The 15,576-nt window shown below is 38.5% G+C and overlaps 2 protein-coding genes across 5 annotated transcripts; both read right to left on the minus strand.

Moving 5' to 3' along the window:
- Positions 1-551: 551 nt before the first annotated feature.
- Positions 552-2,808, minus strand: tac3a (tachykinin precursor 3a). 4 transcript variants are annotated; one of them, XM_030139400.1, is made up of 7 exons: positions 2,569-2,808; positions 2,057-2,172; positions 1,872-1,968; positions 1,647-1,676; positions 1,498-1,551; positions 1,296-1,362; positions 552-961 (listed from the first exon to the last, which is right to left on the minus strand). In XM_030139400.1, the coding sequence occupies exons 2-7, from the start codon at positions 2,156-2,158 to the stop codon at positions 943-945; spliced, it is 369 nt and encodes a 122-aa protein (XP_029995260.1). In that variant the 5' UTR covers positions 2,159-2,172; positions 2,569-2,808; the 3' UTR covers positions 552-942. The 4 variants fall into 4 exon arrangements, with proteins under 4 accessions (XP_029995260.1, XP_029995259.1, XP_029995258.1 ...); XM_030139399.1 differs by having other exon boundaries at positions 1,872-1,971; positions 2,057-2,177; positions 2,575-2,801; XM_030139398.1 differs by having other exon boundaries at positions 1,872-1,971; positions 2,057-2,176; positions 2,571-2,801.
- A 7,454-nt stretch (positions 2,809-10,262) lies between these two features.
- Positions 10,263-13,569, minus strand: LOC115422931 (uncharacterized). Its single transcript, XM_030139564.1, has 4 exons — positions 13,213-13,569; positions 11,892-12,047; positions 11,561-11,653; positions 10,263-10,663 (listed from the first exon to the last, which is right to left on the minus strand). The coding sequence occupies exons 1-4, from the start codon at positions 13,555-13,557 to the stop codon at positions 10,346-10,348; spliced, it is 912 nt and encodes a 303-aa protein (XP_029995424.1). The 5' UTR covers positions 13,558-13,569; the 3' UTR covers positions 10,263-10,345.
- Between the last annotated feature and the right edge of the window lie 2,007 nt (positions 13,570-15,576).

Below are 15,576 nucleotides of genomic sequence, written 5' to 3' on the forward strand. Positions count from 1 at the left end.
TTAATGGCACTGCCGACTTGATTTCTAGCTCTTTTAGGTTTAACATAATCAGTGTTTGATTTTGATGGTGTGCAGTCATAGAGGTGTGTTTGAGTGATGCAGAAGGAGTCGCACAAGTTCGTCACCTGATCCAGTAATTCAACAGATGTTTTGATCATTTAGTTTTGAAATGCAAATTTGCATGACCTGTCCATTTGGCTGCTTTTCTTTAGAGCCACTTTACTTTTCTAATATGTGTATTTGTAATCTGGTGCTCATCGATTCTTTTATGGCATAAATATTACTTTTTTGGTGACTAAAAAATAACTGGAATGTGAAAATTCTTTTTTTTTTTTTACCTTTTCCATTATAAACCTCTCCTTCACACTTACATGCACAATAGGCCTTGAAACACACACTCTTACAAAAACACCAACTGTGAAAAATGTCATTTTTGTTTTACCTTTTGAGCGATATTGAGATACTCTTATGTAGAAGTACGTACTTGAAAAGTTGCTGTTTGATAACATTGACACTTCTGATCAACGCAGTATAATACAGAACTCAATGAATCCTCTTGTCAAGTGATTTTATGTAACTCAACAATGCACACTGCAACAGGTGAGACTGAACAGTACTGCCTGCACTAGAAGTGAAGTTTTAAGGGCTCAGGAAAAAGCATACACATTCTGAATGAATAAATTATGTATACAAAAAATATGTTTATTTTGTGATTTGAACATGATAAAGAAACAGAATTTTATCAGCTGTAACTTCTAATTAAGCTTTGCCATCAGTTAGAATAAATACAATCTGTACTGTTTATATTCACTGTCATTAGCCAGCTGGTAGCTTTACAATGTTAATCACATTTATTTAGCAGTTTCCATTGGTCATTTAGTTCATTGTGTTTTCTGGGATCTTCAGTCATTGCTGTTAAATGGGAGAGTTGCTCCACACTGTCTACAGACCCTGAAGAAACCTGCAACAAAACACACACATTATACATGTTCACAGCCAGTATTACTCCTCTACGAGTGCATTTATATGTATGAAATGAGCTCAAACTACTCAAAGGAGGCCAACTAACATATCTTTTCAGAGAAGTGAAGATAACTTGTGGGAGGCATTCACAGATAATATAAAGCACACGTCTACTTGAGTCAGCAGTGCAGTTCAGACTAATAACCTTGAACACAACACATGTTTTTTTTTTTTTTCTTTACAGGTTTATCTGCTAGGTTGAGTACTTATTTTGAGGATTGTGAACATTTTCTGATGTATTATTCGCCAAAGAAATGAAAAGAAACATTTACCTCAGCCTGCATTTGTTGAGAAAAATCCCTCTCCTCTCTGGATACTCTCTTCTCCAAGAACCATTATCTGTGAGAGTAGATTCAACATGATAGTCCCATGAAGATATATTGGCAAAATTATGAAAAAGTGAGAAAATATGAATATCAATGCAAAAAAACAAGGCTATAGTGATACTCCAGTCTGGTGAAATGATTCACTCACCAGGCTCTGAGTTTCTCCTTCCCATAAGCCCAACAAAAATGTCGTGCATTTCCCCTAAAGTAGAGATAGAGGACGAGAAAATGTATTTAATGATCAAAGAATAGGAAGAAAGTGAACATATTATGCATTATATTAAATCTTGATCTTACTTTTTTGCGGTGGTTGTACTTCATTTTCATCTATTAATTAAAAAATAAAAAAAAAATAAAAAAAATCAAATGATATAAAATCAGAAAGAACCAAAAAAAAAAAGTCATTTGCCGTTTGTTCTTAATTGTATCCATGTTTTTATTTTAACACGTAAAGCTTTAATTCTTATTATCTTATCTAAATATACTCTGTGGGGTGTGTCTATCAGTGGAAAAAAGACTCACCGGCGCTTCTTCTGCCCATCAGACCCACAAAGCTGTCATAATCCAAATCGCTATACCTCTTCAGGATATTCCGTTTGAGGTTATCCAAGCCTAAATTCTGCTGCAAGGACGAAAAGAAAATGCATTAGTTTCATTTTATAGACTGGTATAAAATGAATTTAGTCTTTACGCAGCAAAGAACCTACATCCGAACTTGATCTGCGCGATCCCGGATCCTCACATCTGGACTGGCTGGATCGAAGTTTCACCACCAGGAATAGAGTCACCAGCAACACACTTCTCCTCATTTTCTTAACACCACCTGTACGATAGAGTGTACGCGTATTTCATTAGAGATTAAAGATCTTCATAAGGCACCGACGGGCGCTTTTACGCACAATCCTCTGTCCATTTTGTGCGTAAAGGAGAATAAAATAACAGAGGAAATGTTAGGCGTCAAGATCATTTTAATCTGATTGAGAAAAACTGTTCATTTTTTTTTTATACAGGAAAACCACACATTAAAAAACAAAACAAAACAAAACAAAAAAAAAAAAAACAGAATCCCTGGTGTTTTTACGCAGATCTTTTGTGAACCCTCTCCATAAAACCGTCGCAAAAATCAGAACTTCCTCTTTAAAAAAAAAAAAGCAAACATTTGGTTAAAATAACACAAAACCTGTAAGGATTTTTCTTAAAGAATCTTAAAAATCATTACCTGTGTTTTTTCAAATGTCTGACAGGTGATTTGGCAAGAGCCAGCAGTGTGCGTCCTGATGCTGAGTGCCGCCTGAACTGCCAGTGAAATCCGGTCAGGATAAATGAGGCGTCCACACTTTGGGGCAATAAATAATAGCTGGATACCTGCGTAATGCCAATCAGCAACTGAAGCGTAGGTGGAGAATAAGGTCTTACATTACGCTGTGCTACGTAGTCTACTCATTGATGCTCAGAGTGATGCTGAGGGCTGTTGTCCTCTCACCACAACCCCAAACAACATCACAAAACAGCGAGGGGGAAAAAAAAAAAAAAGTCTTGATCACGTCAAAACGATAAACTCATAGACTCAGCTCATTTCTGGACTTTGATGCTTTGATGCAAATACAGAAAAAAGAATCACTTATTAAATCTTAATCCACTGTTGGTTAAAATCTGGACTTATTTGCTCAGTGCAGAAGTTTTTGCCCATATCTTTTTTTCAAGTGCCTTGTCACTCCATTGACCAGTTGACATAGTCCCTGTCCAGACACTAATCTTTTTAGGAAGTCATTAAACAGATAGCAGCTGCATCTGCATGGCACAAAAGAAAATGGTGATATATGTCATAAATAGTCCACACAGCTGTGTCTTTGTAATTGACTGCCCAATATCCTTTCAAGCATAAAATGTGAAATAAAATAAACATTAGTTTATGTTCTGCTGAAATGTTTTGAATGGTTAATGGAATAACAGCCTCATTTACAACCAATGAATTCAACAAATTAAAGTGGTTTATAGTTTTAAGAGCACAGCTTAAGATGTGGATGTGTTTTTGAAATACAGATGACACGGCTCATTTTAGCTGAGATCCCAGTGCAGTCTCCACACTGCTGACTGAATTGTCATGTTGATACTTGGACTGGTTGTTTAGACAGACACATCTTCATAATGACGCACGTGATACAGAGGGTCACTTGAAATTGTTTTCAGGGGTGCTAAATTCCCACTTAAACTGCTGTGACAGGTTGTGAGACTAAATGTCTGTCATGTAAATTATACAAACACTGACTGTGTCATGATTTTTTTTTTTTTTGCTTTAACTCCAATATTGCACCACACGACTGACGATGTGTATTTGTTCTGGTACTGTAACCAGAGCATATAACACTTACCACACTTACCGCCACCACCTGTTAAAAAGATTCATGTATCCAAAAAAGTCTATCTCTTAACTCAATTTGTCTTGCATAAACAGAAGTTTATAACAACCCTAACAAACCTATCATTTTTCTAGCAATTATACAAGCAGTTACATTTCTGTTGGTGTTTGTGCACACCGGCAGAATGCATAATGTATTAATATTTTAGTAAAGCTAAGTTTGAGATCATAGCTATTAAACAGGAGGGAGAACTACTACTGATGTCAGGTGTTGAAGACAGAGGGCTCATAGGAAAGGATATGACACCAACAACAAAGCACCAGGCAAGAGTACAAATAATTATTTCACCAAAGGTTAAATGTGCTATGTTTTAGTAATGACTTCCCATTTCCATATTTGTCTGGTTCCTGTATAGTAGCATGGTAGTTGGGTGCACAGACTGCAGCAGAGCAGGGGTTCGGGATGGGAGATCTGACTGAAGTGGGGAAGTCATTAATTGCACTTTACATTATTGATGAATGTTTTTTCTGTTCTTTGGTAATCAAAGCAATCCTGTACTGCGACTAACAGACGTACGAGAAAAGAGTGCCAGGGGCTGTTTATCCACTTTGTGCCATGGCAGGGGAAACGTATCCCCGACCCAGAGGCACAAAAGCATTTGGTCAGATGAGCTGCAGGCCTAAATCAATGTCTTACATCAGAGGTAGTCACGTGCCCTGTGAATTCTCAAACTGTGTGTCTGTTGCGTTGCATTTCAGTGTCATTCATTCGCTGATCCTGTTTCAAAATGAGCACTGGCCTTGACACGTCACTATGAGCACCCTTCAGAGCTGCAGACAACTACGGAAGAGAATGGACAGTCACTTGACTCAACAGGTCAGCGCGATGTTCATGGTTAGCTCAGTAACAAAAGTCAATTTTATGCTGTCGTTTCTCAGGTAGCAACTTGCAGACTGCACCAATCCTGTTTAATATTTAGATGATATTAAAGGGGAAATAACCCATAAAGACCCAAATATCCACTGCTGACCAAAACCATCTGCTGATCTAAAAATCTAATGTTCATCTTTTCATGGTCATCAGACATGACCCATTTGATTCACCAGTAAAACCAATAGAGTTGGATCAATGACACTGGATGGCAATACTTGGTTTACGTTGAGTTTACGAAAAAAGTCTGTTTTTCTTCAGTTGTCTATGTTTTTGGTATAATACCCTCAAATGTAATCTCAGCGTGATGATTAAAGTACACGATCAGTAAATTTCATATTACAAAATACCTGATGTTCACTAACAAAATGCTAAATAGAAAGGATATTATTATGATAAATGGTGAGAAATCATTTAAGAAAGGTTAAATAGAGAGAAAAATTAACTTAGGAACTGCCATAAAAGTAGCACTGGGTCTTTATGGGTTAAGACTAAACTAAGACTAAGACTAAACTTACTAGAACATGCAAACATCTGTCTGATCATTGGTGTCATATTTGTGCTTGTACGTCACCTCTACTCAGCTTCAGTGTTGTTAAATTATGCATTTTTCCTACTGATTTATTTTTTCCAGTACAAACAGAGAATTAGACAGTGAACAGACACAGACAACTTTCCTGTGGAGCCTCTGTAAAGTGATCATTAACCAATAAAGACCCAGTGCTACTTTTGTGGAAGGTCCAAAATATTTTTTTTCTGAATATTTAACTTTTCTTAATTGATATGTGTTACATTAATTATTTACATGTCTTGACAAGATTAATGGAACAGAAGTTGTTAAACATTTTAGATCAGTCGATGCTTTTGGTCACCAGTGGCTGTTTGGGTCTTTATGGGTTAGAGCGTTCAGACTTTTTTAATGACCATGATTCAAACATTAAGTTTTGGGTTTTATACATCTGTGTACATGATAAAAATGGACTAGGATGAAACATTATGACATTAGGGCATGATTACCTCATTACTCTTTGTAATGGAGACCAGGAAGACCATTACCTTATATGGTCAATGTGTAATGATTACTGAGATAGTTATATAGTTACGTAGGAGCTGAAGTATTCTTTATTTTATTGATATAAACAATTCTCAGCATTTTTGTTTGTTGAAAGCAGAGGGTTATTGAGAGGCTGAGGATTGGAAACTTACAGTACTGTGCAAAAGTCTTAGGCTACCATTAGTTTTGTTCTTTTAGCAAAAGTTCTAATGACTACACATAAGGATTACTCAGCATCTGCATCAGTATGTCAACTGGAAGAAATACAACTAAACAGCATTAAAAATAAATCAATTTAGAAAACAAATTTGTATATTATAGAAGTTATATGGAATCATCTGGACAGCAAAAAGTATAAGACAGTGTCAAGAAAAACCCCATAGGTGTTGAGCATGATGCTTAGTTTGATATATTACCAAATTATTTAAGAAAACTTTCAGACAGTTGACTTGAGAATTTAAGATGTACTAAATTCAAAAATGGAGGTCACGTCAAATACTGATTATTACCTGTATAAGCCATTTAGTTTTCATTTATTTAGTGTTTACATGTTGTGCACATATTCCCTTCATTATCATGTTATGTCTTAATAAAGAGACTCACAAACAAAAATGCATGTTCATTACAACCCCCATTGTGTCATGTGGTGGCCTTTTGCACAGCACCATAATTTACAATGTTGAATCTTACACTGTTGACCATAAGTTTGGAGTAATATTGTTTTCAGACACATTCCTCTTCTAATTCCTATTTATGTACATCAGTAATCACCTTTGATCAGGTACATTGATTACATACTGAGTCCCAGTTACACTTTATCTATTAAGAATAAAACACATAAGCCACTTTTACACAGAGATCCCGGAAAAAAGGCGAAATGGTGATCCCACCTTTTTTCCACCACCAGGGCCGTTTCAAGATATCTGGGGGCCCTAGGCAAGAAAGTAAAGTGAGGCCCCTAATACGTGAAGATGTGGTGGTCGAATCACCGAAGAAGAAAAATAAAATCCAGATGCAATTTCCTGTTTTCTGGTGCATTTAATGAGTCATGAATTACTCTGTATTACGCAACACAGAGTATCCACCAGAGTGTATTAAAGGACACAGTGTCTTCAATTAGGCATTGTTGATGGGAATGACACAAATGGTCACTATCAACAATTGTCACTGACAGAAATTTAAGCAAAGTGCCTAAAAAAGAAAAAAAAAAGGCATTTGGTGAGTAGGCTTACCTTTGTCCTTATTCTAGAAGTATATGATTAAAGTGCAGAGGATTTGATAGTAACTTTGCAGGAGAAGAACTTAACTTCCTATAATGCACTAAAATGTCAGACCTCATCGGCAAAACTACCTGAGCACATGGTGCAAAGTGTTGTGATGTGTTGTGGGCAAGTGTGGGAAATATAGATAATTAAAGAGTTTAAAATGTAGGATTGTAATTACATGGTTCACAGACATGGTTCACAGACACCGCCATTCATTTTTTTGATGTTGTATTTGAATATTCTGAATATTTGACGATTTTGAAAAGTGTTGTAATTTCCTAATTATTCTAATTGTTCCTGAACGCCTCATGTATTGTTTACTTGTCCTTGCCTTGAACATGAAGAAAAAACGCAGTGAGGGCACAGAGCTGATGTGAGGGACTGAACAAATGTTGGACTAAAAATACAAACTTTTGCTGCAGTCCTACTCTAGTCCTCTTCTGTGTCTAAACCAGCTGACACACAAGGAACATACGTATGGATGAGACGGACAAACGCAATGGAAAAGGGACATTTTTCTCCTAATGGGATGGACAGATCACCAACGGAAATTGCTAGCTAACCGAAAATGCCCATTGAAGTGGATGGATTATTTGTCCAAACTGGATGGGATTCATAGGACCAGACGATTTAGTTTGGAATAAAGTTGTGTGGGTGACCGCAGCAGGAGGCAGACAACCGTCCAGAGTAAGTGAAAACACTTCAGTAGGCTTAGCTTTGGCTTTTCAGGACTAAATACTGTTAATGCTGTCGTACTTCGGTCCTCCACATCCAAATTATTTAACTCCAAAGAAGTTTTGGAACGCTGTCCAACAGTAGAAAAAGGTGATCGAGAAGTTGTGTTTCTTCTCTCCTTAAATTCTTCAACAGAACACAGTTGTGTTGTGTGTATATGATTAGTTCTTGAACTGAATTCTCTCCCTCTCATGCTAACATCTATCTGTGTGTTTGGTCACTGATGTGAGGGCTTTTGTTCGCACACTTTCAAACATATCACACAGTTGTGGCCTATTTGGAGAAAACAATGGTTTACTTAATATTTACAGCTGTGTCGTTGGCGTTTTTCCTCTTCTTCTTTCGTTTTTTGTCTTTTTGCAAACCCTGAAGGGTAGGAGCACTTCATCATTAATATTGTTTTTAAACGCTCGCGCCGCCGTGCTCAGTGTGGACAGACCGTTTCTTCCTCCACTGACAGCAAGTGGGGGGTGTGATGGGGGGTGCGCGAGGGCAGACATTTCTATATGACCCTCATAGTGTTTGTCATTGCATAGGGGGAATCCCTCTAGTCTGGGGGGCCCCAGTCCCAAAACAGTACAGGAGAGGGTTAGCGCTGCCTCACTGTGGTGGTTTGTTTACAATGGATGGTTTTTAATTAGTTGTACAGATAAATGACCATGCGGCCATTGGAGGCCCTCTTCAGTGAGGGGGCCCTAGGCAGCTGCCTACCTTGCCTATGTCATCCCGACGGCTCTGTCCACCACTGATCGATTTCCACAGCCAAGCCAAAGGAGTAACAGAGGTGAGACAGGCTGGACTTTTACACAGCAGACCTGCGTTCCAGAATCAAAGGGGCGGTGACACAACACAGTGTATAGTGTGACGTATCACTTTCACGTCGGAAATACCCCAGGCATAGCGGTGTTGCTAACCTCTCCAGAGTCTCTCTCCAGAGTGTTTCCCTGTTCCACAAATGTTAGCATGGATAGAGTTCAGCGCCTGAAGTGACAACAGCTTGCAGATCTCGGCATCTCCCCAGTTAGACTTTCTGGTAGCGTTGGTGTGTTTGTTTACTGTACATGGCCCGCACTCATATTTAAATCCCTGTGGTGCGGGGGTCGCGCAGGCAATACATCATCAAAACGTCCCAGCTTGGTTGCGGAACGAGAGGTGTTCCTTTTACACAGCGTTCCAGAATCATGATTCCACCTTTATCACAGCTCTGTTACTACCTCCAGAGACGTTACAAAGCCACGATAATGGTGGAACAAAATAATCCCACCATTTTATTTACACAGACATTGTTCCGGAAGAAAGGCGAAATATTCCTGGAACAGAAGTGCTGTGTAACACAATCATTTCATTAGAAAAGGTACAGATATTGTATTCCAACTTTACTAACAAAAGTGCAGTTAGTTGTAGTTGTTGAGTCTATTTCTTGCTATAGTTTCACCATAAATCAGTGTTTTTCAACCTTGGGGTTGGGACCCCACGTGGGGTTGCCTGAAATTTCTACACTCAAAAAAAAAGATATGTTGGATTTACTTAAAAAAGCTGTTTCAAGTGGTTCCACATAACTTTGTTAAGTATATGTTAATAAACCAGTTTTCATAGAATTTACTCAATAGATTGAAGTATATTGTACAACAGTGACTTAAGTGACTTAAACTTAATTGGGTTACTTTCTTTTTATGTATGAAGCCTACATTAAATTTATGTGATATGGTTAAGTTCAGCAAACAAGCTGGATATACATTAAAGCAATACAGGGTTTTTGAGAAAGAGTAACTTGACGTGGTTAAGTTAGTCTTAATTGAATTTAGTTTGTCCACTTAAAATGATGTTAAATATAGACAAAAAAATGTTAACACAGGGGGAAAATCACAACTTTTCTCAAAATAGCACTTTTATTAATCATGCAAAACAGCCTGTTATACAAAACACTGGAAAGCAGAAAAATGTTTCACATAAACATGACATATTTAATAATTTGTTTTTGTATCTTCATTAGCTTCCCATGGAATTACTTAGTTCTTCAAACTAAAGAGAAAAATCTAAATGCTAGTACTGTAGTACCACTGAGATTTAAAGAGTACCCTTAACTACATTTTAACATAACATTAAAAAGTTAAGTGCCACAAGAATTTTTTTTTTACTTTTAGTTCACATTTTGCCAATAAATTCAAACATTTTTTTAAACTCTTAGCTCCAGGCATGACAAGGGCTATGCCTCTTGGGCAAAGGTCACAAGCTTTAGCATCATGAGGTTGCCATAATCATTTACCCAGTAAGGCTGACAGTGGCTACAATGAGAGGCAGCTTATAACAACTGAAACGGCTGTACTCACAATCTGACATAATGAGAAAAATCATGACAAGAAGAAAACTTAAACGATCCTATGTCTGTGGGCCAAATTCACAAAATCTTAACAGAGGACTCTACAAAAATGTCAACAAGCAGCATTTAGTCCCAGGTCAGTAGTTTGATACCACTGCTTTAGAGTTCAATTTGAAACATATACCTACCTTTCAGGTACAACAATAACAGTAAGAAATTACAAAAAAATGTTAACGGACAGTCAAAACTACAGCTCCAGTAAACAGGATAACAACACCATTTCAGCACACTGAATAGTCTCCAGATCACAATACTGTAATAGCTTCATGTATTCATTCCAGCAGTTTGTTTCTGAGTACTTGGATTTTGGTCGAAAGCCTGTGTGTATCAAGTTTCATCAGGATCTTTTGAATGAATTCAAAAGTGTACCTTAGGTTAGTTGGATAGCTCAGGTTCAGGTCGTAGATGATCCCAAACAGTAAGGCACAAGCAGTGGTGACATCTTTGAGTCCATGAAGCACCTGCACACCTTCAACTATGATGCCAACATCTTCTGGAAGCTGATCAACACCTGCACCTGGATTTTTAATCCCATAGATGCGGATGAGCATCTGATCCAAATCTCTCTGGGTTCCATCAGGGTCCTCACTCTAAAAACAGACAAAAAGGGACAAGATAATTTAATAAATACCCTCCCACTAAAAGCACATAAATCACATGAAACTTGCACCATTTTAATATGCACCTCAATAACTGACTACACTAGTAAGTGAAGTCAGTTGAATAAAAATAGGACCAATGGCCCTGTATCTTATCGGCCAAATTAAAAGCTTTGGGAAATGTATCCAGATGCCATTTATTATCACCCAGTTATGTGTATTTATTATATTACAGAAATAGTCCATGTTTTGGTCATATTCCAATCAGATCTGTAAAAAATTCAAATTCCAACTTGATATCATTGATACTTACTGATTCAATCCACTTCCTATCTCTTATAATGGGGAAATTTTTTGAAGTCGCACCAAATCCAGAATCAGATCCGGATCCAAATAATTTCACTAACTTTTGTTGACATCATCATAAAGAAGGTGAATACCAAGCTTGAAGTCAATCTGAATTGTAGTTTCGGAGAAGAAGATGATTGAAATTTTTGTAACAGACGATGACAGACAACGACGATAGATGCCGCCGCCGGATGCCGCATAACGACAATAGCTTATGGCCTGTTGGCCGGTAAGCTAATAAAAATACATTTTAAAAAATAACACCTTTTTGTGAGAAAATGTAAAGACCCTCTCAAGGGAGAAAAATAATCTAACAAACAACTGGTATTTGATAAGTTTGTCAAATGTGTTCAAATCATATATTCTGCGATATTTGTAGGCACAATGAAAGTGAATGTGGGGGTAAAACTCAACACCTCTCCTTCAGAGGCATTGAATCTTGGTGAGTCAATTACAAAATTTGACACACTGATGGGAGCATATTTAGCACTATTCAATGTTGAATGAAAATATCACTTTAAAACAACTGATAACACTTACTCCGTATTCCTTCACTAGCTCTTCAGGGTCATCATTAAGATACAAAGCTAGTGCTTGGAGGCTGCAAGCTCTCCTTGTTTCAATGGAGTCGTCCTGCAAAACACAACAGGAAATACACTGTATAAAAAAGTTTGTGACATTTAGAAGATGAAAGAGTTCCAGAAAGTGATCCCTGACACATCAGTTGATCTTCATGCAGTCTTCATGCGGAGGTCACTCACACATTCATAAAATCACAGTTAACTAAAGGTGCAGTTAACTACAGATTCATTATGCAAAGTATCCACAGCAACTGAGGTATCTATTAGTATGCAAGTAATTACACACCAACCTGGTCAATGACAGCCATAATGTTTTTGATTTTGCGCCCTGCTGCTCCTCCTTTCTTACAGAGCACTCCGGCCAACTTGTCAGAGTACTGGTCCAGCTGTGACATAAACTTTGGGATCAGCGGGATGGTGGTAATCCACGTGAACTCTGCACTTACCTAGGTATGTGTTTCAAGAAGACAAAAACACAAAGTACAAAAGAAGGTTAACACACAGCTAACAATGAAACGGGTTAAGGTACTTTATGCATAATCTAGCTTTGAAGTTTAGTCAGATCTAGGAAATAAGTACAAAATCAAATGTCAAAATATTTTTGACCAACTGGCCAAAATATTACTGTTGTGATGATACTTCAAGGATCTCTAAAACTCTAGATTTGGGTTAGGGTTGTAGATCACAGGTGTCAAACTCTGGTCCTCGAGGGTCGGTATCCTACATGTTTTAGATATTTCCCTCTTCCAGCCACACCTGGTTCAATTAATGATCAGCTCATCATCATGCTCTGCAGAAGCCTGACAACAATGTAATGGCTTCCAGGAGTGATGGAAGAGGGAAACATCTAAAACATGCAGGATACCGGCCCTCGAGGATCTGAGTTTGACACCTCTGCATTAGATGGTCCTGTCCCCTCAGGCAGGGGCTCTAGGGATGAAGAAGTAATCTATAATGTGCAAAAAATTAATCAATCAATCAATCAATCAATCAATCAATCAATCAATCAATAAATATGTATGTATGTATGTATGTAAAACCACAGTCTGGGCAGCTTCCAGGTATACATGTACAACTGTGTAAATATTTTGCCTCTGAAGCTTCGGTAAGGACATTTGGTCTCATATGCTCTCCTGATTAGTGACAAATGAACAAGGATTTGAAAAGAAAACCCACACACAGACCTATCTTGTTACAAAATGGAAGCTGTAGAATTTGACCCGTCAACAATTACCTACCACAGTTTACTTGACATGAGACCTATATAACATTTACATGCACACTAAGACTATTGTAGGTAATTGGACTATTAATAGTTTCATTTTATTTTAGTTTATCCATTACTTGAATACACACCTGCCATTTCCTAACAGACCAAATATGTAATTTCTTACTTTAGAGCAAATGATTTTTGCCTGATGATTCAGTAAATAATGATGTCGATAATATGAAATTAATATTTTCAAGGGTTTAGGAGGAAAAGCAAATTGGATGAATATCAAATATTGCAGTTTGTTCTAAAATTGTGATGTCAGTTTTAAGCTATATCGCATAGGTCTATTCAGTACATGAAGCAAAGACAATTTACAAATGACCTGTAAATTCACTTGCCTCATGTTCCATAAAAAGAGCTGGCCATCTACTTTTAAATTCTGCGATGAAGGGCATGTCTTGAACCACCTCATACTGCTGATGAGCAAAGGTTTTCTCCATTTTCTCTTTTATCACCTGATGGTTGTTCCTTCTCTTGACCTCAGACAGCAGTTTCACTCGCTCCTTCTCAAGACTTTCTTTGTCTTCTCCAGCTGGGTAATGGGGGCAGAAATTGACTTCAGCTCTCCTGGGTTTCTTCACTTGATTAGGACTTGAGGAGTTAGCAGGCTTTCTGATTTTCATGGAGTTAATGCTCATTTCTTGGCATCCCAAACTCCTAAGCTTAGTGCAGTAGTTGCCCATTTTATATTTCAAGCTGATTCTCCAACCGTAGTTGAGCCCTGTTCCTTTAAACATAGATGTTTTATGATCAAAGCTTCTGTAACATCATCTGATTGTGCGGAGTGTAGCGGCCAGGGAGGCCTCCATGGGTCAGAAAAGTTAGAAATAAGACTGGAAACAGCTCTTCACCGTCATACTGCACATTTAATGTTTGCAGGGAAGCTCAGACATTCTTCACATGTCGCACAAGCACAGTTTGGTTGAAGAAAAACATGAAATAAATGTATTAAGAGTCCAAACTGATGAATAGCCGCAAAAAAGGTAACGACAGAAACTCTGGTCTGGCCTCGAACTGTCCAGGTTACGTACTCACGTTAGCGTAGCGTCATAATAGAAACCAAGAGCTCTTAAAGAGACATTACAGAGAAAGGCGATCATTACATACCCCCCCCCTTAAAACATGGGACGTCCTCGGGCCACAAAATGAAAATGTCCATTTCCTCTGTCACACTGTAGACAAGCATCAGATTAACAAGAAAATGACATGTACACCAAATACATCACATCCTACAGGTTACTATGCATAGACAGTCTATCCCCTTTTTTTTCTCTTCTCACAGAGAATAACATGAATAACAAATGAACATCACAAAAACTGTGATTAAACAATAAGGCGAACACATAACCTTCAGGAATCAGAACACCCTGGTACGTTATCATATACCAACTTTTTTTTTTCTCTGAACAAATAGAAAAACTAGACCCTGAGGCCTTGGACAACAAAAGAGTAGGTCTAGCTAAAGACCCACCAACCCTAAACGACTTAAGGCTTGTGTCTAGGGTGAAGGAAGTAGTGTGGGGTGTGAGAGTGAGGTACTGGGTGTGAATTTTCAAAAGGCAAAGTCACTGAATCCCCAGGGGAATTATCAGGGTCACCGAAGAGGAAATCAAACCCATACTCCTTCAAGTCTTCAGCCTCCCCCGGCTCAGTGGTGGTTGGGTCAACATCCGTCACACAGTGTGGAATAGTGCGTGGAGCTTCAGCACCATTGTCCCACGTTTTGAACGGAAGCAAGTTGCTGACGTGATGCACACCGACATCTTCCTCTGAAAAGACGTCCACCAGTCGATAGTCCAAATCCGACAAAAACTTGAACAACCCTATACGGGCCCTTGAACACTGGTGCCAGCTTAGCAGCAAAGCCAGCAGCTGCGCTAGATCTTGGATAAGACTTTAGCCTCACAAGGTCACCGACCTTGAATGTAGCATGGCGACGTTTCTTGTCATAGTGCTTTTTCTGAGTGTCATGACTGGAGGCCATGGCTTCCCGCACATGGTCATAGGCAGCCTTTAATGTAGAGGTCAACTCAGACTTGTAGTTGTCCATAGACTCTGGAGCGCAAACAGCATCCGGCTGAATCCACAAATCCAAAGGAGTGTTGAGGTCTCTGCCATAAAGAAGAAAAGCAGGGGACTCTCCAGTGCTCTGATGGGGAGCTGGGCTGGCAAACGGTCCGTCCCTCTCTCAGAAGTCCGGCGAAACATCCAAAGTCCAACTAAAAGCAGCAACACAGGGTAGAGGAAGGATAACTCACTGAACAAACTTTTTCATCCAGAGTTGCCAGGAATACAGACACGGTTCGGGCGCCATTTGTAGCGGCCAGGGAGGCTTCCACGGGTCAGAAAAGTTAGAAATAAGACTGGAAACAGCTCTTCACCGTCATACTGCACATTTAATGTTTGCAGGGAAGCTCAGACATTCTTCACATGTCGCACAAGCACAGTTTGGTTGAAGAAAAACATGAAATAAATGTATTAAGAGTCCAAACTGATGAATAGCCGCAAAAAAGGTAACGACAGAAACTCTGGTCTGGCCTCGAACTGTCCAGGTTACGTACTCACGTTAGCGTAGCGTCATAATAGAAACCAAGAGCTCTTAAAGAGACATTACAGAGAAAGGCGATCATTACAGGAGGTAGGGTATCCTGTTGTGTACTTCATTATTTCAGAAGCCAAGGCCTGCAAAATGTCTGACCTGA

This window comes from Sphaeramia orbicularis, chromosome 7, assembly GCF_902148855.1.
Source record: "Sphaeramia orbicularis chromosome 7, fSphaOr1.1, whole genome shotgun sequence".
In the NCBI taxonomy this organism is placed as follows: Eukaryota; Metazoa; Chordata; class Actinopteri; order Kurtiformes; family Apogonidae; genus Sphaeramia; species Sphaeramia orbicularis.